The 21,672-nt window shown below is 44.9% G+C and overlaps 1 protein-coding gene across 8 annotated transcripts in view; it reads right to left on the bottom strand.

The window, feature by feature from the left end:
- The window catches only part of ctnnd2b (catenin (cadherin-associated protein), delta 2b), a 775,275-nt gene that overhangs the window by 521,970 nt on the left and 231,633 nt on the right, over nt 1-21,672 (bottom strand). Inside the window, exon 1 of one of the 8 annotated variants that reach the window (XM_078415290.1) lies at nt 14,042-14,068. The exons of 6 other annotated variants lie outside the window; for them this stretch is intronic. In XM_078415290.1, the coding sequence (XP_078271416.1) occupies nt 14,042-14,053 (12 nt within the window). In that variant the 5' untranslated portion in view covers nt 14,054-14,068. Of the gene's footprint in view, nt 1-13,865; nt 13,891-14,041; nt 14,069-21,672 lie in introns of those variants that run through there. One more of the 8 variants, XM_078415350.1, reaches the window with a different exon arrangement.

Raw genomic sequence — 21,672 nt, 5'->3', positions numbered from 1 at the left:
GTAACTTAGTGGGTCAGATAGCATCTCTGGAGAAAAGGAATAGATGTTGTTTCGGGTCACGACCCTTCTTCTTCAGTCTGAAGAAGGGTCTCGACCCGAAACATCACCTATTCCTTTTCCCCAGAGATGCTATCTGACCCGCTGAGTTACTCCTGCTTTTTGTGTCTATCTTCAGTTTGAAACAGCATCTGCAGTTCCTTCCTACACAATTAAAATAAAATATTGTATTCATAAACTCTTTTACTTTAAAAAAAAATAGAACAAAGTCCCTCATTTCGTTTGAAAATCTATGTCCATAATTGTTGCAGTTCTTTAAATTTCTCTTCTGAAAAAGCAAAATGGATTCACTCAAATGCAGCATAAACATATTCATCGGTTGCTAAGCTATTTGTCTATGGGGATATCAATACTGTGATGTTCTCACTGTACATCCCAAACTGATGTCCATCTTGTCTCATTTAATCATGTGGTGCAGCCCAGCAAATTCGGCGGTAAGGGATGAGTTTTATTTTGCAATCCGTATCACCCAGGGAGATAAAGGCCCAATGAAGGAACACAAAGGACCAGAACCTCTCAGATCCAGAGCTCATTACAATCTTGTACAAACATTGAGCAAAAAGAGATGAAAGAGAACATCTTTTACATCAAAGCAACATTTGATTAAATAAAATATCATGATGTAAACCTGGTCTGGGGGAATCGTGAGGAAATTCACCCACTCACTGGATCTGTCATGAGCAAAAGATAGTTGTGGAGGTCTATCATGTGAGCCCCAGGAAATCATGACAAAAGTCCCATCGGGTTGTTTGCTAAGCCCAGCCGATGTCCAGCTATCAAGGCTCTTGCCTCTCTTTTTGTGTACAAGGTGAAAATGTTACTGCTGGCTAATTACATCTTGCTCAACTCCATTAACAACTCCTCAAATAATGCAGTTGTGAATGCAACACAATCTAGACAACACTCAGCCTGAGCTTCAAGCGACAGGTACCATTCATGCTGCACCAATGACAGATAATGTGTCTCCATCCGCAATAAGAGAGGGTCTAATTGGTTCTTCTTGGCAATCAACAGCAATCACCACAGCTGGGTCCATTGTACCAATGTCGAGGGAGTCAGCATTGACTAGAAACCGTATTGGAGCATCCACTTAAACAGCATGTCAGAAGCTGGGTACCCTGTGACAAATGACTTGTTTTGCGGATATTCCTAAGTTTTTCCAACACCTACAGGGCACGGGTCAGGGGTGTGAGGGCATGCTGCCCACTAGAGTGGATAAATGTACGAGCATTCCCCGACTTACATAAGGGTTACAATCTGTGAACCTTAAGTAAGTCAGATTTTACATAAGTAAGTTGGAATCACCATCAATAACCCCTGCCCGAAATAACTCACCGAGTCTAAAGAAGGGGTTCGACCCAAAATGTCACCTATCCATGTTCCACTTAATTAAAGAATAATGCAAATCTTGCAAGTTATATTTAGGCTTGTGTACACTGGAATTTAGAAGGATGAGAGGAGATCTTATCGAAACGTATAAGATTATTAAGGGATTGGACACGTTAGAGGCAGGAAACATGTTCCCAATGTTGGGGGAGTCCAGAACAAGGTGCCACAGTTTAAGAATAAGGGGTAGGCCATTTAGAACTGAGATGAGGAAAAACTTTTGTCAGTCAGAGAGTTGTGAAGCTGTGGAATTCTCTGCCTCAGAAGGCAGTGGAGGCCAATTCTCTGAATGCATTCAAGAGAGAGCTAGATAGAGCTCTTAAGGATAGTGGATTCAGGGGGTATGGGGAGAAGGCAGGAACGGGGTACTGATTGAGAATGATCAGCCATGATCACATTGAATGGCGGTGCTGGCTTGAAGGGCCGAATGGCCTCCTCCTGCACCTATTGTCTATTGTCTATAGCACGTGGAGGAAACTCATGTTCACAGGAAGAATTTGCAAACTCCACCCAAGCAACACCACAGGTCAAGATCAAACCTTGGTCTCTGGCAGGGTGAGGCAGCAGCTCTACTAGCTGTGCCTCCGTGCCACCCTGACATCTTGTGGAACCACTTCATTAAAAAGTTACGTAAGCCTTCACAAAGCAAATCTGGAAATCCAAAATAAAAACTGAAAATGTAAGAGATACTCAGTCATTCAGGAAGCATGTGTGGAGAGAGAATAGAATCATAGTTACCTATGTTTCTCTCTCCACAGATGCAGCCTGACAATGCATATCTTAGAGCAACCATTTACTAGCACATGTTTCATAAGATAATAGTTTAGCTATCTTATTGCCTAACTTAATTTTAAGTAAAAAGAGATGAGGGTCAGGGAAAATAGAATATATCATTGTTAGCTAGGAGAAGGTAACAACTAAGCAGAGTTAAAATGTAATCGGGGACAGTCAGACTGGTCAGAGAACTGGTAAGGGGGAGGATAAGAAAATAACTGCAGATGCTGGTACAAATCGATTTATTCACAAAATGCTGGAGTAACTCAGCAGGTCAGGCAGCATCTTGGGAGAGAAGGAATGGGTGACGTTTTGGGTCGAGACCCATCTTCAGACCTGTAAACATGGTACACAATAGATATCATAATCAACAAACATAAAATAAGTTCAATAATTTAAAAAAACCCAAAATGAGTGCAAAACAGAAAAAAAGCCAGAAGTCCCTCATCCTTCCCAAATTCTTGGACCTGCAACCAAGATAGTTTGCAGTTCGATGTTTAGTTGGTGTTTGTGGTGTTCAATAGCCTGAAGGTTGTTGGGAAGAAATTACTCCTGAACCCGGACATCACGGTTTTCAGACACCTAAACCATCCTTCCAACGACAGGAGTGAAATGGCAGTGTAGCCAGGGGCATGTGGGTCCTTGGTGATGTTGGCTGTCTTTTTGAGGCAGCACCTCCTCCAGATCCGTTCGATGGTGGGAAGGTCAGTGCCCGAGGTGGACCAGGCAGTCCACCACTTTCTGTAATCTACTTCGTTCCTGGGTGTTCGAGTTGTCAACCCAGGTCCTGATACAACCAGTCAATATTCTCTCTAATGTACATCTGTAGATATTCAAGAGAGTATTCATCGACATGACAAATCTCCTTAATCTTCTACGGAAGTAGAGATGTTGATGGGCTTTCTTTACGATTGCATCATTGCGCTGGGTCCTGGACAGATCTTCAGAGATATGCACTCCCGGGAACTTGGCGTTGTTGAGTCTCTCCACCATTGACTCGTTGATGAAGGCAGATTTGTGGAATTTCAGCCTTCCTCCTCTAAAGTTAACAATCTGCTCCTTAGTCTTACTGATGCTGAAAGCAAAGTCACTGGCCCTCTAGACCCGAAACGTCACCCATTCCTTCTCTCCTGAGATGCTGCCTGACCTGCTGAGTTACTCCAGCATTTTGTGAAATAAACACCTTCGATTTGTACCAGCATCTGCAGTTATTTTCTTACACAACCAGCCAATCGATCTCGCTCCTGTTCACTGACAACAGTGGTGTTGGGTGTTATTCTGGCTTGAAGTCCATGACCAGTGGTGTTCTGCAGGGTTCTGTGGTAAGACTTCTACTGTGTGAGACATAAATAAAAGACTTGGACAGAAATATAGATTTGTATATTTGCAGACAAGATCAAAATTGGCGGAGTTGTGGACTGTGAGGATGGCTGTCAAAGGATAGAGCTGGATATTGATCAGTTACAGAATACAGATGCGGGTAGATAAGCAGCAGATGGAGTTTCATCCAAGCAAGTGTCAGGTGTTGCAGTTTGGGAGGTTGAATATAAGGGGAAAGTACAATTAAATGGCAAGATCTGAAGCTGGATATTTAGTGCTCCAGCTGGCATTTTCCCACTACCTACCAGGCACAAGTCAGAATCATGAGGGGATACTGCCCACTTTTGCCCCCTTTTGCAGCTAAAACAACTCGAAGCACGAAACTACCCAGGGCAAAGCAGCCCTCCTGATTCCCATTAATCATGTGAAACATTGATTCCATTTACCACCAGCACTGTTTTGCAGTGTTCGGCTTCAACAAAGCGCATTGCAATCATTTCCCAGATTCTACCACTATGAAGAACAAGGGTTTCAGACACATGTAACCACCATCAGCCGCAAGTGCACTTCCAAGTTGTACACCATTCTGGTTTGGTTTACGTCATCATTGAGTCTAAATCCTATCACCTTCCAGCCAAAAGCTGCATGAGAGTACCTTCACCAGACTCCAGCTGCTTATGAAAACAATCCACCACCACCCTCCTCCTAACAGCGATTATTGATGGACAATAAACACTGCCCTTGCCAGCAACTTCAAGATCCCTAAAAATTAATGGGATAAAAAGAATCTAGTCTTGGTTTGATCTGTTCAGTGGTATTAATTTGTCTCATGTTAGGTACAGTGAAATTTTTCTTTGTATACAGTTTAGTAAAAAGTATCACTATACGTAAGCACGAGTTTGAGTTTGTTTAGTTTATTGTCACGTGTACCGAGGAACAGTCAATAGCTTTTGTTGGGTGCTAACCAGTCAGCGGATAGACAATACATGATTACAATCAAGCCATCCATTGTGTACAGGTGCATAATAAAGGGAATAACGTGACTAACGTTTAGTGCAAGATAAAGTCCAGTTACGTCCGATCAAAGATAGTCCGAGGGTCTCGAATGAGGGAAATAGTAGCACAGGACCTCTCTCTAGTTGTCGGTAGGATGGTTCAGTGGCCTGATAACAGCTGGTATGAAACTGTCTCTGTATAACTACAACAAAGCGGTGCTCAATTCTACTTAGAATTAGAACAATAAACATCGGGCACGCATTTTACCATCCACTTGGTTCACTCACAAAATGTCAAATGATCTCTTCCTTATCAGATAGTGACAGATTTTCTGGGAGGTTCACGTTTGGAAAATTCAAAAACTTTTAATTTATCTCAACTCTGAAGTCTCCAATTTGAGTGCAGTTTATCTCCAGCTCTGTCTGACAGAGAACATTAATGGGAAGCTTTAACACGATATTCAGGCTTTTCAAGCAGGGTTTAATCTGTGCAAACCATTGCGATCTTTCTTTTTTTACCAGTTGATAGCTTTCAACATGTTTAGTCTCGGTCATTAATTATAGATGGGCAATTTCTGGGCAATGATTGTTCACCTAATGATTGTTCACCTAATTTTCAGGTTTTCCACTTTCGCCTTTCAGGCTGAATATGGGATGACATGCAATTTTCAAATGTCATGAATCAAGAAATGTAAACAATCAGGTATCTTCAGTGTAAACCAGCATCTGCAGTTCCTTTCTACGCATTTAGTCTGCTCCACTGCGAACAAGTTCTCCTCCTCTCCCCGCCGAGATTTCTGCAACACCCTCTCTCGCTGCTCCCCCTGTGATTCCTCCTGTTCTCCAGTTCCATCATCGTCTGTTTTGATCTGTAGTTTTCCACACCTTACCCTTCTGTATCTCGAGACTCCCTCTCCCCTGACTCTCATTCCGAAGAAGGGACTCAGCCTGAAACATCACCCATTCCTTCTCTCCAGAGAAGCTGCCAGTCCCGCTGAGTTATTCCAGCATTTGGTGTCATTGGACATCTGCAAATGTTCTTGTGCACTATCTTTAAAACTCAAGGATGGAAGTTATCTGGACATGGGAGTTTATCATGATCTTGTGCTATAAATTGATTACTTTACATTATTAATGCTAATTTTGTTCAGGCCCTTCCTGACAAAACATTTATTTACTCGGAATATTTAACATGCCATCCCTGTTCTCAGCAGTAAAAGACTGAAGTGATCTTCCACAACCTATCATTTCCTTATTTTCATTTACAATATCACGAATATGACTTTTCAAGGAGCCCACATCATTGCTGACTGGCGCCTACTTGTCCTTATATATTTGTGCATTTTGTTGCTGCTTTTGAAACAACTGACTGTTTTTTTGCTTCATTTCTGCCACCTTGAGGTATTTTTTGAAAATAAAGAATCTGTGTTTCACCAAGTGGACCCGTTGGGCCCAAACCTCTCCTGCATTGGTGCAGCACCCTCTCCTTCCCTCCACCCCTCTCCCTCCCCTCCCCTCCTCTCCCCTCCCTCCTCCCCTCCCTCTCCTCTCCCTCTCCCTCCACTCCCCCTCCTCCAGACCAATTTCCCTTCTGGGATAAATAAAGTTCTATCATATCGTATCGTATCTTATCATAAATGCTACATCCAGTCCACCTCTTGCACTAACATGGACATGTTTTTTTCCTCTAATTATGTTTTTGCACTAATGCCTTGGTATTTGCAGTCTCTTTAGAATTTTTGCGTAATGTATGTAAGATTTATGCATAATTCATTTTTGTGTGTCTGAGAATATATGTCTGTGCTGATACCACAAGCAAAACATTTCACATTGTACCTGTACTTCACCATACTTTTACATATGACAATAAATCCCACCTGACTCCCCATGCAGAACAGGGATAGAGTTCTCTGGTCTGTACCTTTCACCCCAACAGCCAACACATCATCCTCTGCATTAACACTATCCACCGGCATTAACACTATCCCACCATCTGTCACATCTTGAGAACAAGTCCTTCTGCAACTCCTTGGTCCATCATCCATTCCCACCCAACATCTTCCCTCTCCAGGCACTTTCCCTTCTCACCGCAGGAGATACAACACCTATCCCTATCTCTTTACACTACACTTCCATCCAGGGTTCAGCTGAAATACAGCCCCTCTTTCTGGATAGGGTCTGAAGAAGGGTCTCGACCCGAAACGTCACCCATTCCTTCTCTCCCGAGATGCTGCCTGACCTGCTGAGTTACTCCAGCATTTTGTGAATAAATCGATTTGTACCAGCATCTGCAGTTATTTTCTTATATATATATATATACATACATATATAGGTATACACAAACACACATATACGCACACACACACACATAAGTAGACAAAAAACCCCAACAATAATAGTGCAATAATAACAATAATAGTCTGTGTAGTTCAGACCTTAATGGAGGTTGTAGTGTTTAATAGCCTGATGGATGAAGGGAAGAGGCTGTTCCTGAACCTGGATGTATATAGACACATATACATGCATACTTACGCACACAGACCACACACAAATATATATATATATTTAGTTTAAAGGCTATAGAAGTCATATTTCACAGGGTTTTAGGCCAAGGAAAATCTTGGAATTTAAATGAAACAATTGGGACAGAAGTTAGGATTTTTTGTATTTAACAATGAAGTGTGGAAATCTCCTATAAAAACCAGGAGAGCTAAGAATAATTAATAATTGTTTAACATAATTATGTTAGATAAGAGCTTTGGGAGTTGTTTAGACCGAAGCTGGGTGGATAGGGTTAAGCCAGTGATGAGCCCTAACACCCTCTGCATGATGGAACAGAAGTACGATGGTAATTTGCCTATGCATGTACCTGTAGCTTTAAAATACCAGTTAGGTTCTATATCAGGCTTCGGATGCCATTCAAAAGTCAAAGTGTTTTCCCTGTCATTCCCGTTGCCGGGTGACAAATGACTAAAAGCTCTTTATGCTTATTTTCAAATTGTGCAGCAATCCTAAACAGCAACTCCCACTGTGAAAAACAGAGTGATAAATGGTGGTTTTAAACATTCAAAGAACTACAATAAAACATTGTTTCGTCTTTTATCGATTCCTTATCTCTAAAATTAATTTGGAAAACATTGAGTATACTTCAGAACAGAAGATGGAACATTGGATGCCCATTTTATCAACATTATTTTCTTCATTGTTTTACCATACACATACAGCCGGAAACAGGCCTTTTCGGCCCACCAAGTCCGTGCCGCCCAGCGATCCCCGTACATTAACACTATCCTACACACACTAGGGACAATTAAAAAAAATTTTTTTTTTACATTTACCCAGCCAATTAACCTACATACCTGTACGTCTTTGGAGTGTGGGAGGAAACCGAAGATCTCGGAGAAAACCCACACAGGTCACGGGGAGAACGTGCAAACTCCTTACAGTGCAGCACCCGTATTCAGGATCGAACCTGAGTCTCCGGCGCTGCATTCGCTGTAAAGCAGCAACTCTACCGCTGCGCTACCGTGCCGCCCTCTCACAATGAGCACCAACTTTCCCATCACTGAGTACTACCCATGTGACAGAGTGTGTTCAAGAATGTACCTAGCTGGCATTTTCTAACTTTTCCTCCTGGAAAGAATACACAACTTTGACTTACTCCACTTTCTTCTTCCTTCACCCATCTGCCGATCTACCCCCCCCCCCCCAATCTTTGCAGATCCCCAATCCTTTCTACTCGTCACTTTAATTTCATGTTTCATGTACCTTGTTGGGTGTTCAATGTTTGAGTATCGTGTTTTATGATTGTTGGCAGACCAATTTACCTCCTGGGATAAATAAAGTTCTATCGTATCATATCGTATCTTACCGTAAAGGCTACCGTCCACCTCTTGTACTACCACGGACATGTTTTGTTTCACTAATTATGTTTTTACACTCATGCCTTGGTATTTCTTTCCTTTAGAAATTGTGTGTAATGTATGTATAATTTATGCATAATTGGTTTTTGTGTGTTTGAGAATATGTGCTGATACCACAAGCAAAACATTTCACATCCTACCTGTACCTCACCATACTTTTATATATGACAATAAATTCGACTTTACTCCCCGTGCAAAACAGGGATAGAGTTCCCTGGTCCGCACCTTTCACCCCAACAGCTAACACATCATTCTCTGTATTAACACTATTCACCAGCATTAACAATATCCCACCATGTCACATCTTGAACTCTTTTACCTTTTCTGCTTTCAGCTGAGACAAGTCCTTCTGCAACTCCTTGGTCCATCATCCATTCCCACCCAACCCCTTCCCTCTCCAGGCACTTTCCCTTCTAACCCCAGGAGATGCAACACCTAAACAGCAACTCCCACTGTGAAAAACAGAGTGAGAAATGGTGGTTTTAAACATTCAAAGAACTATAATAAAACATTGTTTCTTTAAATTTTTTTTTTTTTAAAATAGAGATAAAGCGCGGAAACAGGCCCTTCGGCCCACCAGGTCCGCGCCGCTCAGCGATCCCCGCACATTAACACTATCCTACACACACTAGGGACAATTTTTACATTTACCCAGTCAATTAACCTACATACCTGTACGTCTTTAGAGTGTGGGAGGAAACTGAAGATCTCGGAGAAAACCCACGCAGGTCACGGGGAGAACATACAAACTCCGTACAGACGGCACCCGTAGTCAGGATCAAACCTGAGTCTCCGGCGCTGCATTCGCTGTAAGGCAGCAACTCTACCGCTGCGCCAATGTTTGGAAAACATTGAGTATACTTCAGAACAGAAGATGAAACATTGGATGCCCATTTTATCAACATCATTTTCTTCATTATTTTGGCTTCTCTCACAATGAGCACCAACTTTCCTACCACTGAGTACTACCCATGTGACAGAGTGTGTTCAAGAATGTACCTGGCTGACATTTTCTAACTTTTCCTCCTGGAAAGAATACACAGCTTTGACTTACTCCACTTTCTTCATCCATCTGTCAATCTAACCCCTGCTCACCTGTATCCCTCTAAGACTTGTGTAGGAAGGAACCAAAAGGTTTAAACCGAAGATAGACACAAAAAGACTCAGCAGGTCCGATGTTTTTTCTTCAGTCTGAAGAAGGATCTTGACTCGAAACATCACCTGTTCCTTTTCTCCAGAGATGCTGGCTGACCCACTGAGTTACTCCAGCTTTTATGCCTCTCTTCCCCCATGACTTGCTAGGCTTTGTCCCACCCCCACTTCCCTTTTCCAGCTTTCTCCATCACTACTACAATCAGTCTGAAGAAAGGTCCTGATCTGAAACAACGCCTATCCATTTGCTCCATAAATACTGCCTGACCCTCAAAGTTCTTCTAGCACTTTGTGTTTTGCTTAGATTTCTAATGTCTATACTGCCTTGTCTCTGAACAAATTACTTCCTGGATAATGCACTCTAGACTAGTATGATATTGTTCCACTATTCCAAGTGGGTTGGATGGAAAGATTCATAGAGTTATACAGTGTAGAAACAGGTCCTTCAGCCCAACTTGCCCACACTGACCAAATGTCCCATCTACACTAGTCCCATCTGCCTGTGTTTGACCCATACCCCTCTAAACTTGTCCTATCCAGGAATCTAACTAAATGTTTCTTATTCACAAAATGCTGGAGTAACTCAGCAGGTCGGGCAGCATCTCAGGAGAGAAGGAATGGGCGACGTTTCGGGTCGTGACCCTTCTTCAGTCTGAAGAAGGGTCTCGACCCGAAACGTCGCCCATTCCTTCCCTCCTGAGATGCTGCCTGACCTGCTGAGTTACTCCAGCATTTTGTGAATAAATACCTACGATTTGTACCAGCATCTGCAGTTATTTTCTTACACTAAATGTTTCTTAAATGTTGTGATAGTCCCTGCCTCATCTACCTCCTCCAGCAGCTCATTTCATACACTCACCACCCCTTGTATGAAAAAGTTATCCCTCAGGTTCCTATTAAATCTTTCCCCCCTCACCTTAAAGGTGTGTCCTCTTGTTCTCAATTACCCTACGCTGGACAAGAGATTCTGTGCATTTACCCAATCTATTCATCTCTTGATTTTATACACCTCTATAAGATCACCCCTCATCCTGCACTCCAAGGGATAGCCTGCTCAACCTCTCCCAAAAGCTCAGGCCCTCGAGTCCTGGCAACATCCTCGTAAATCTTCTCTGCACCCTTTCCTGCTTGACAACATCTTTCCTGTAATATGGTGCCCAGAACTAACATAATACTACAAATGCGGCCTCACCAACATCTTATATAACTGCAACTTGATCTCCTATACTCAGAGGTATAGAAGTTTAGAAGTATTCTGGACATTAATTTTGGAAAATGCTTATTTTGGGTGAAAAACTGTGCAAAGATTTCACTAATCCACTGGAGGATAGCAAAGATCCCTTTGCTTTATTTAAAGATTAGTGGGCGTATTTTTGTTTAGTTCTGACCAAAATGTAAACCTCAATATAACAACAACACTAAAACTTGCCATTCATTTTATTGCTTCTGAGCAGTGGGAAAATGCAGCCACATTTCCAGTTACCATCCATCATGGATAAAAGATGATACAAGGGTTAAAGAGAGAAAAGCAAAGGGCAGGGATGGAGAGGCAGCTGTGGAACTGCGAAACAGAGGAGCAGGAAATGGAGAACGATTTAGGAGAGAGTGGAGTTGCAGATGGAAGATCACAGAAGTTCTCACCCAGTAGCACATGAAGGAAGGGAAACTGAGAGCCAGTTGCAATTTTCAACGCAGTCAGTACAACGAATGTGCAGGAAAGAACTGCAGATGCTGGTTTAAACCGAAGATAGACACAAAATGCTGGAGTCACTCAGCAGTGACAGGCAGCATCTCTGGAGAGAAGGGATGGGTGACGTTTCAGGGGTCGAGACCCTTCTTCAGACCATGAACATGGTTATATATACAGCTGTTCTCGTGTTTTTTATTTTGCACATTGAGAAATCAGCCTTTAAAACACTGGGTGAAATCTAATGCCCTTCTCTCTACTCGCACATTTCAAGTACTCCCCCCCCCCCCCCACTCACCCACTCTCTGAGGAGCCCCCCCCCCACCCACTCTCTGTGGACCCCCCCCCCCCCCCCCCCGTCACCTGAAAGCAAGAGATGGAGTGCCGCTGGAGTTCAGTGACATTGGCGAGCCATCTGGGTTTCTTTCCACCTCGGGAACGCGCGTTCACTCTCGGGTCCCTCCTCAACTTCCATTCCCTCACGTCCCCATCGACTGGAGTGGGCTCGCAGGGCCGGAGCAGTGAGCGGTGCAGCCGCCCAACAGAACACCCCCCTGGTCGCATGCATGGGGCGGGCCACTTGTGGAGTTTGATCCCGAGAGACAACCGCTTTGCTGGCGCGGAAGGCAAGTGCTCAGACCATTGTTACTTTGCAGGAGGCAGCCAGGCACAGGATTCAATGAGATAAGGATCTCACCTCCCCTTACTTGATTGCTAATCCACGAGGAAGGTCGACTTCACCCCTTCACCCACCCCCCCTCTCCCAACAATATCCACCCCCCTCTCCCAACAATATCCACCCCCCTCTCCCAACAATATCCACCCCCTCTCCCAACAATATCCACCCCCCTCTCCCAACAATATCCACCCCCCTCTCCCAACAATATCCACCCCCTCTCCCAACAATATCCACCCCCCTATCCCAACAATAACCACCCCCTTCTCCCAACAATATCCACCCCCTCTCCCAACAATATCCACCCCCCCCTCTCCCAACAATATCCTCCCCCCTCTCCCAACAATATCCACTCCCCCTCTCCCAACAATATCCACCCCCCTCTCCCAACAATATCCTCCACCCCCCTCTCCCAACAATATCCTCCACCCCCCTCTCCCAACAATATCGTCCACCCCCCGCTCCCAACAATATCGGCCACCCCCCTCTGCCAACAATATCCACCCCCCTCTCCCAACAATATCCACCCCCCCCTCTCCCAACAATATCCACCCCCCCTCTCCCAACAATATCCACCCCCCCTCTCCCAACAATATCCTCCCCCTCTCCCAACAATATCCACCCCCCCTCTCCTAACAATATCCACCCCCCCTCTCCCAACAATATCCTCCCCCCTCTCCCAACAATATCCACCCCCCTCTCCTAACAATATCCACCCCCCCTCTCCCAACAATATCCACCCCTCTCCCAACAATATCCACCCCCACTCTCCCAACAATATCCACCCCCCCTCCCAACAATATCCACCCCCTCTCCCAACAATATCCACCCCCCCTCCCAACAATATCCACCCCCTCTCCCAACAATATCCTCCATCCTCATCTCCCAACAATATCCACCCCACTCTCCCAACAATATCCACCCCCCTCTCCCAACAATATCCACCACCCCTTCTCCCAACAATATCCACCCCCCCTCTCCCAACAATATCCACCCCCATCTCCCAACAATATCCACCCCCCCTCTCCCAACAATATCCACCCCCCTCTCCCAACAATATCCACCCCCCGCTCCCAACAATATCCACCCCCTCTCCCAACAATATCCACCCCCTCTCCCAACAATATCCTCCCCCTCTCCCAACAATATCCACCCCCCTCTCCCAACAATATCCACCCCCTCTCCCAACAATATCCACCCCCTCTCCCAACAATATCCTCCCCCTCTCCCAACAATATCCACCCCCCTCTCCCAACAATATCCACCCCCCCCTCTCCCAACAATATCCACCCCCTTCTCCCAACAATATCCACCCCCCCCTCTCCCAACAATATCCACCCCCTTCTCCCAACAATATCCACCCCCTCCTCTCCCAACAATATCCACCCCCCTCCTCTCCCAACAATATCCTCCACCCCCCCCCCCCCCTCTCCCCCAACTCCCACCCACAGACGGACGTGATGATCTCTGCTGCACAGAACCAGCAACCAAGAGAAAATAACTGGTGCAAATGCATCGATCCCTGGTGACAAGGAGGGGGGTGCTCTGTCTATCAGCGTGAACGTCACAATAATGCACCACGGACACTCGGTCCCGGTGGCAACTCGTCCCCTCTCTGGCTGTAATCTAACTCTTGTTGTGACAGCCGTTGCAACACAAGCCGTCGATAATGCTGCCTGTCGCTGGAAGTGTCAGTGTTGCCCGCGAGTCATGATCACGCCTGCCCATCTAACCCAGCCCGCACTGTCGCTGTCAGCGTGCATGCATGCGCTCCTTCACTTGCATCTACTCCCCCGGCTCAGTTCACACCGTCTTGTGCACAGAAAACATTTGCAAACCCCTCCCCCTATTCAAGATGTGTCAACATTCCCCATCGCTGGTACCTGGGAACGAACCTGTCGCTGTCAGCGTGCATGCATGCGCTCCTTCACTTGCATCTACCTTCCCCGGCTCAGCTCACACCGTCTTGTGCACAGAAAACATTTGCAACCCTCCCCCCCCCCCCACCACCCCCCTCCCCATTCAAGACTGTGTCCAAAATTCCCCATCACTGGTAAGACATGATATGTACCTGGGAATGCATCTGTCGTTAGACAATGAAGGGCCATTTAAAGGGAGGACGCAGGCGAGGCTTGGATGGTCTTTCCTTGCAAAAGAATTCCTCCCCCCGGGTTGGGGAGAGGGGAGGGGGGGGGAGGTGATGGATGCAGTATTACTTTGCAGACTGTAAATAGAGGCAGGACTGGGGCAGTGAGAGACTGCAAGACTGCAAGGCAAGTGGAGGACTGGTGCCAGATGGATTGGGATGGGATATAAAGCACCACGGGAGACCCGGGGTTGGGAGGGGTGGGGGGCACGGGGGGGGATTGGCGGGAGACAGATGGGAGTCAGGCTCCCACAGTTGGATGGGAGGGAAAACCAACCACGATAAACTGGGCAACACTAGTCGATGATCCATCCTCCAGCGATGTGGCCACCGCCTCTGGAGCGGGAACTGCTGCCACCTGCTGGCACCCGGTGGAACAGTTCTCGCTGGAGGAGTTCAATGGGCAGCAGCAACTTGGACACCTCCTGAGCATCTGCCTGAACCTACCTGATCTGCCGGTTGCTAAACACTTTAACTCCCCCTTCCCATTCCCACACCGACCTTTCTGTCCTGGGCCTCCTCTATTGTCAGAGTGAGGCCCAGCAATCTCAATGGAGGAGCAGCACCTCATATTTCACTTGGCCAGCTTACACCCCCAGCGGAATGAACATTGACTTCTCTAACTTCAAGTAACCCTTGCTTTCCCTCTCTATCCATCCCTCCCCCTTACCCATTCCCTCTCTCCCGAGATGCTGCCTGACCTGCTGAGTTACTCCAGCATTTTGTGAATAAATTGATTTGTACCAGCATCTGCAGTTATTTTCTTATCCTCCCCCTTACCAGTTCTCTGACCAGTCTGACTGTCCCCGATTACATTTTAACTCTGTTTAGTTGTCACCTTCTCCTAGCTAACAATGATATATTCTACATTTTCCCTGACCTCCATCTCTTTTGATGTCTCGTTTTCACACCTTACCCTTCCTTATCTCTGTGGCTCCCTCTCCCCTGACACTCAGTCTGAAGAAGGGCCTCAACCCCGAAATGTCACCCATTCCTTCTATCCAGAGATGCTGCCTGTCCCGCTGAGTTACTCCAGCATTTTGTGTCTAGCAACAACACTATCGGGTTCAACAGGATATAATACATTGTGTGGACTGAGGTTACACAAGATCACACAATGGTGAAGCGATACTCGACAAACGAAGGAGAGTTATAATATAATATGAGAGTTATAATGGGCGGCACGGTGGCGCAGCGGTAGTGTTGCTGCCTTACAGCGAATGCAGTGTCGGAGACTCAGGTTCGATCCTGACTACGGGCGCCATCTGTAAGGAGTTTGTACGTTCTCCCCGTGACCTGCGTGGGTTTTCTCCGAGATCTTCGGTTTCCTCCCACACTCCAAAGACGTACAGGTATGTAGGTTAATTGGCTGGGTAAATGTAAAAATTGTCCCTAGTGGGTGTAGGATAGTGTTAATGTACGGGGATCACTGGGCGGCACGGACTTGGTGGACCGAAAAGGCCTGTTTCCGGCTGTATATATATGATGATGATGATGATCACCTGCGTGGGTTTCCTCCGAGATCTTCGGTTTCCTCCCACACTCCAAAGACGTACAGGTTTGTAGGTTAATTGGCTGGGCAAATGTAAAAATTATCCCTAGTGGGTGTAGGATAGTGTTAATGTGCGGGGATCGCTGGGCGGCGTGGACTCGGTGGGCCGAAGGGCCTGTTTCTGCGCTGTATCGCTTAAAAGAAAAAGCCAAATATGTAAGTGTGGCAGGGGTTATGTGGAGAAGGCAGGAGAACGGGGTTGAGGGTGAAAGATAGATCAGCCATGTTCGCCAATGGCGGAGTGGACTTGATGAGCCGAATGGCCTAATTTTGTTCCTCCAACTTATGAATCCCACTGTAAACGGCTCGATTGTAATCATGTATTGTCTTTCTACTGACCGGATAGCCCACAACAAAAGCTTTTCACTGTACCTCGGTACACGTGACAATAAACTAAACTGAAACCTGGGTTTCTGGCTCTGTGAGGTAGCAGCTCCAGTAGTCCATTCCTCTTCAGTTTACTAGTAACCCTGAATTTATAAACTTATGAAGATAGTGGTACCGCAAGGAGAAATTTAAAGGGGAATTTGGAGCGAGAGCTTCCATATTAGAATGTGGACCACTTCCGCATTAACCATCGTTAAAGCAGAATCCATTAATTATACTTAAATGATTGCTGAAACAAAGCACCATTAAAAAAGGCATTAATGTGGCAGAGGGAGTAAAGCCGCTGCCTCACAGCACCAGAAGCCAGGGTTCATTCCTGATCTCCGATTCTGTCTGCGTGGAGTTTGCATGTCCAACCTGTGACCATGTTGAAAGACTGGAGCGACTAGGCTTGTATACACTGGAATTTAGAAGGATCAGAGGAGATCTTATCGAAACGTATAAGATTATTAAGGGGTTGGACACGTTAGAGGCAGGAAACATGTTCCCAGCGTTGGGGGAGTCCAGAACAAGGGGCCACAGTTTAAGAATAAGGGGTAGGCCATTTAGAACTGAGATGAGGAAAAACTTTTTCAGTCAGAGAGTTGTGAATCTGTGGAATTCTCTGCCTCAGAAGGCAGTGGAGGCCAATTCTCTGAATGCATTCAAGAGAGAGCTAGATAGAGCCCTTAAGGATAGCGGAGTCAGGGGGTATGGGGAGAAGGCAGGAACGGGGTACTGATTGAGAATGATCAGCCATGATCACATTGAATGGCGGTGCTGGCTCGAAGGGCCGAATGGCCTCCTCCCGCACCTATTGTCTATTGTGTGGATTTCCCCTAGGTGCTCTGATTTCTCCCACATCCCAAAGGCAGCGACACATTGTCAGGTTAATCTCTCCCGGTGTGTGGAGGGTGGTAGAACCTGGGAGCAGTTGATGAGAATGAAAACATTGGGGCTAATGTAGGATTACTCTAAATACACGATCGATGATGGGTCGAAGCTGCTGCTGTGCTGCATCTCCCTGTAATGCCATGGATTCAAACAAAAATATGGGACATATCAGATTGCTCTCAAAGAGGTATAACTATTGGAGTTTTGGTGAGCTGAAGGGCTAAATTCTGTACCATAAAGATCAAAGAGGGTGTCCAACCTGGAGTAGGTGACACAGCCATCATGAAAAAAATACTTTCTTTTCTTGATACCATGAGACTCTTGAAAAATTCCAATATTGTACAATTCTTCAACTGCTTCATCCTTTCCATTTCTGTGATTCCTCTAACCCAAAAGACTTTCTTGATCTCTGCGTTCCTCGAGATGTAGCCTCCTGCTTTTCACTTCACCGCCATTTATACGATATCTGTATCATGAGCTAATTTGGGCTCAGGTACTGGGATAATCTCCAGAGAACTCTCTTTGTCAATCCTTAAAACATTCTTAAAAAATGTGCTTCCTTGATCAAATGTTTGGTCAAAGCTAAATGGATTTGTGATTAGCTCTTTGGGACTACGTGAATGGAGCCATGCTTTTTTCTGTTTTTGAGTCCCTGAGTTACAAATAATTAAAAAGAGATGATATTTGAATTTTACAGGAATAATGTGGAAAGTGTAGAAGAGTTTCACCTGGACATTGCCTGGATTAGAGAGCATTATGACGAGAATGAGACATTGCCTGGATTAGAGAGCATTATGACGAGAATGAGACATTGCCTGGATTAGAGAGCATTATGACGAGAATGAGACATTGCCTGGATTAGAGAGCATTATGACGAGAATGAGACATTGCCTGGATTAGAGAGCATTATGACGAGAATGAGTCATTGGATAAACTCGGATTGTTTTCCGTGGAGCATCAGACGGCTGAGGAGTGACCTTTTAGTTTAGTTTGGTTTAGTTTAGAGATAGACAATAGAGGAGACCATTCGGCCCTTCGAGCCAGCACCACCATTCAACGTGATCACGGCTGATCATTCTCAATCAGTACCCTGTTCCTGCCTTCTCCCCATACCCCCTGACTCCGCTATCCTTTAGAGCTCTATATAGCTCTCTCTTGAATGCATTCAGAGAATTGGCCTCCACTGCCTTCTGAGGCAATGCAGCGTGGAAACAGGCCCTTCTGCCCACCGAGTCCGCACCGACCACTGATCCCCGTTCACTAGCACTATCCTGTACACTAGGGACAATTTACAATTTTTACCGAAGCCAATTGACCTACAAACCTGTATGCCATAGGAGTGTGGGAAGGAACCAGAGTACCCGGGGAAAACCCATGCAGTCACGGGGAGAACGTACAAATTCCATACAGACAGCAGCCGTAGCCAGGATCGAACCTGGGTCTCTGGCGCTGTAAGGCTGCAACTCTACCGCTGCGCTACCATGCCGCCCAGACCTGATAGAAAGTATATAAAATTATATACAATTCTGAGTGGCATCTATAGGGCCTTTTTTCCAAATGTCATAGATACATAGAAACATAGACAATAGGTGCAGGAGTAGGCCATTCGGCCCTTTGAGCCAGCACCGCCATTCAATGTGATCATGGCTGATCATCCACAATCAGTACCCCGTTCCTGCCTTCTCCCCATACCCCTATCTGACTCTCTTTTGAATGCATCCAGTGAATTGGCCTCCACTGCCTTCTGAGACAGAGAATTCCACAAAATCACAACTCTCTGTGTGGAAAAGTCTACCTGCACGTTGAAATCTCCCATAACCACCGTAGCATTACCTTTGTTACATGCTAATTTTAACTCAATAGACAATAGACAATAGGTGCAGGAGTAGGCCATTCGGCCCTTCGAGCCAGCACCGCCATTCAATGTGATCATGGCTGATCATGGCAACTTGCACTCTATCTCCAGGCTACTGTTTGGGGGCCTGTAGCTAACTCCCATTAGGGTCTTTTTACCCTTACAAGTCCTCGGTTCTATCCACAATGAATCAACATTTTCTGATTCTATGTCACCCCTCGCAAGGGACTGAATTTAATTCCTTACCAACAGAGCCACCCCACCCCCTCTGCCCACCTGTCTATCTTTTCGATAGGACGTATGCCCCTGAATATTCAGTTCCCAGCTCTGATCCTCTTGCAGCCATGTCTCTGTAATTCCCACATCATACATACCAATTTCTAACTGAGCCTCAAGCTCATCCACTTTATTTCTTATACTTCGCACATTCATATATACCACTTTTAATTCAGTATTCACCTCTCCTCTCACACCGGTTCCTATTTCACCTGACCTTATTCTCTTATCCCTTCTTGAACTTTCCGTCCCATCAATTTGGGTGTCTTTCGTAACTTTTCCTGTACTTTCTTCCCCTTTAACTCCATCCTTGTACTCCCAATTTGTCAACCCCATGTCAAAAGAGAGGACATAAGGAAAAGTTGAAAGGAGATTTAGGAGGTTCATTTTTTACCCACACACACGCACACGCACACATGCACTTGGTGGTAGTGCCGAGAACACGCTACCAGCGAGGGGAAATGGTGGAAGCAGATGTGATAGCAAACATTAAGAGGCATTTAGACAGCCACATGCATGGGCAGGGAATGGTGGGACATGGACCATGCACAGGCAAATGAGATTAGTTTAAATTAGTATCATGTTTAGCACAGACATCCTGCACTTTATTGTTGCATTGGGATTGTGACTGGAACTGGATCAGTAATTGGACATGTGGACCAGTCTCCCAAAATGATTATGTTACCAATTAGATACCTGGAAATGTAACCAATTAGAATATTAAAAATATTTCTGAAGAAGTTCAGCCATGTATTTTCCACTCAAACTGGTCTACATGTTGGCCATCTTTAGGCAATACACTACATTTAACTTATATTTCTCATTGCATTTCACCTTATTCATATAAATAAGTATTTTCTATGTTTTCACATGAATCTCTTTGCTATACCGAGGCCTATACCAGAATGTCAAGTGCAATGATTTTCTTTCAAAAACTCTTCTTCATACAATGACAGGACAAAGGTTTAATGAGTCTGGCAAAGTTTCACATTTATCCCACCATCCCTTGCTTAATTATCAAGTCAGAAAGGAAGCCAAGCCCAAAAAGAGTGACAACGAATAATGACAAAACCTGATCCATAAACCACGACTATTCAGAGAAATCTCTGAAGATGTGTGTCAAATACTGTTCTCAGACTGCAAGAAAGTGTAAGCCTATTTGTCTAAGTGGTGAAAAAAGGAGGAACATGAACTTAATGTATCTATTAAGAGCACAACATTTCAGATTAGTGCTTTTTTTACTTGGAGTCAAACTCCCAAGAGAGGCAAGGTGTTTTATAACAGTTATGCCTATTGTGTTTGCAGTTAGAACTATAAAAGACCTTTTTTGACAGAGCATGAATAATGTAGATAATCTGCCCGATTCATAATGCCCTTACCTTTTGATGCTTCTATTCCAATTAATATTACAATGACACCAAATATCAAGAACTTCATCTTGCTAAGTTTTTGTCATCTCCCTAGATCTTCTTTCACCTTAGTATCGTACCTTATATTACTGAGGCTTGGGAGTAATTCAATTCGCTTTATAAAAGCAGCGTGACAGCATGCATTTCATGATGGGTCATATTTCAAGTGCTTTTATTTAATGTTACGCATTCTGATTGCCATGCTTCTTGACTGGCACTCATTCCATATTCAGGAATTGGCACTCGACAGCTACAGAATTTGAAAGACATTCTTGCCATAGAGGGAGTACAGAGAAGGTTCACCAGATTGATTCCTGGGATGGCAGGACTTTCATATGAAGAAAGACTGGATAGACTCGGCTTGTACTTGCTGGAATTTAGAAGATTGAGGGGGGATCTTATAGAAACGTACAAAATTCTTAAGAGGTTGGACAGGCTAGATGCAGGAAGATTGTTCCCGATGTTGGGGAAGTCCAGAACAAAGGGGTCACGGTTTAAGGATAAGGGGGAAGTCTTTTAGGACCGAGATGAGAAAGTTTTTTTTCACACAGAGAGTGGTGAATCTGTGGAATTCTCTGCCACAGAAGATAGTTGAGGCCAGTTCATTGGCTATATTTAAGAGTGAGTTAGATGTGGCCCTTGTGGCTAAACGGATCAGGGGGTATGGAGAGAAGGCAGGTACGGGATACTGAGTTGGATGATCAGCCATGATCATATTGAATGGCGGTGCAGGCTCGAAGGGCCGAATGGCCTACTCCTGCACCTATTTTCTATGTTTCTATGAAAAGAACAAACGGGTGGTGATGAAAATAAACAACAACAAAAAATGTCAATCATCGCTTAATCATCAACATTGGGGTTTTTTTTTTCAAACCGGAGAGCTTAGTACACTGGTTAAAATAAACTGCTGAAAATAACCTTGTAACTTTTTTTTTGTTGCAAATTCACAACAATAAAACTTCCCTGTAAAATTCTCTTTTATGCATTTGAATACCTTCATTAGTCGTTCACAAAGAATCTCTTGGGGGTTAAGCTGACATTCTTGAAGTAAAAATCACTTTTGTCAGCTGAAGAGATTTACAGCAGTAACCATGCCAGCGAATCCTAGGGGGCCGAAATCAGACAGAGTGCACAACACAGCAGTTCCCATCATGTTTCTGCTGCAATCCACTCTGCACTTTGATTGGGCTCAAAGAGTAATTGC

The sequence above is a fragment of the Rhinoraja longicauda genome, chromosome 2, assembly GCF_053455715.1.
Source record: "Rhinoraja longicauda isolate Sanriku21f chromosome 2, sRhiLon1.1, whole genome shotgun sequence".
In the NCBI taxonomy this organism is placed as follows: Eukaryota; Metazoa; Chordata; class Chondrichthyes; order Rajiformes; family Arhynchobatidae; genus Rhinoraja; species Rhinoraja longicauda.
Note: the sequence above shows the minus strand (reverse complement) of the source record. Positions and strands in the feature narration are given on the sequence as shown.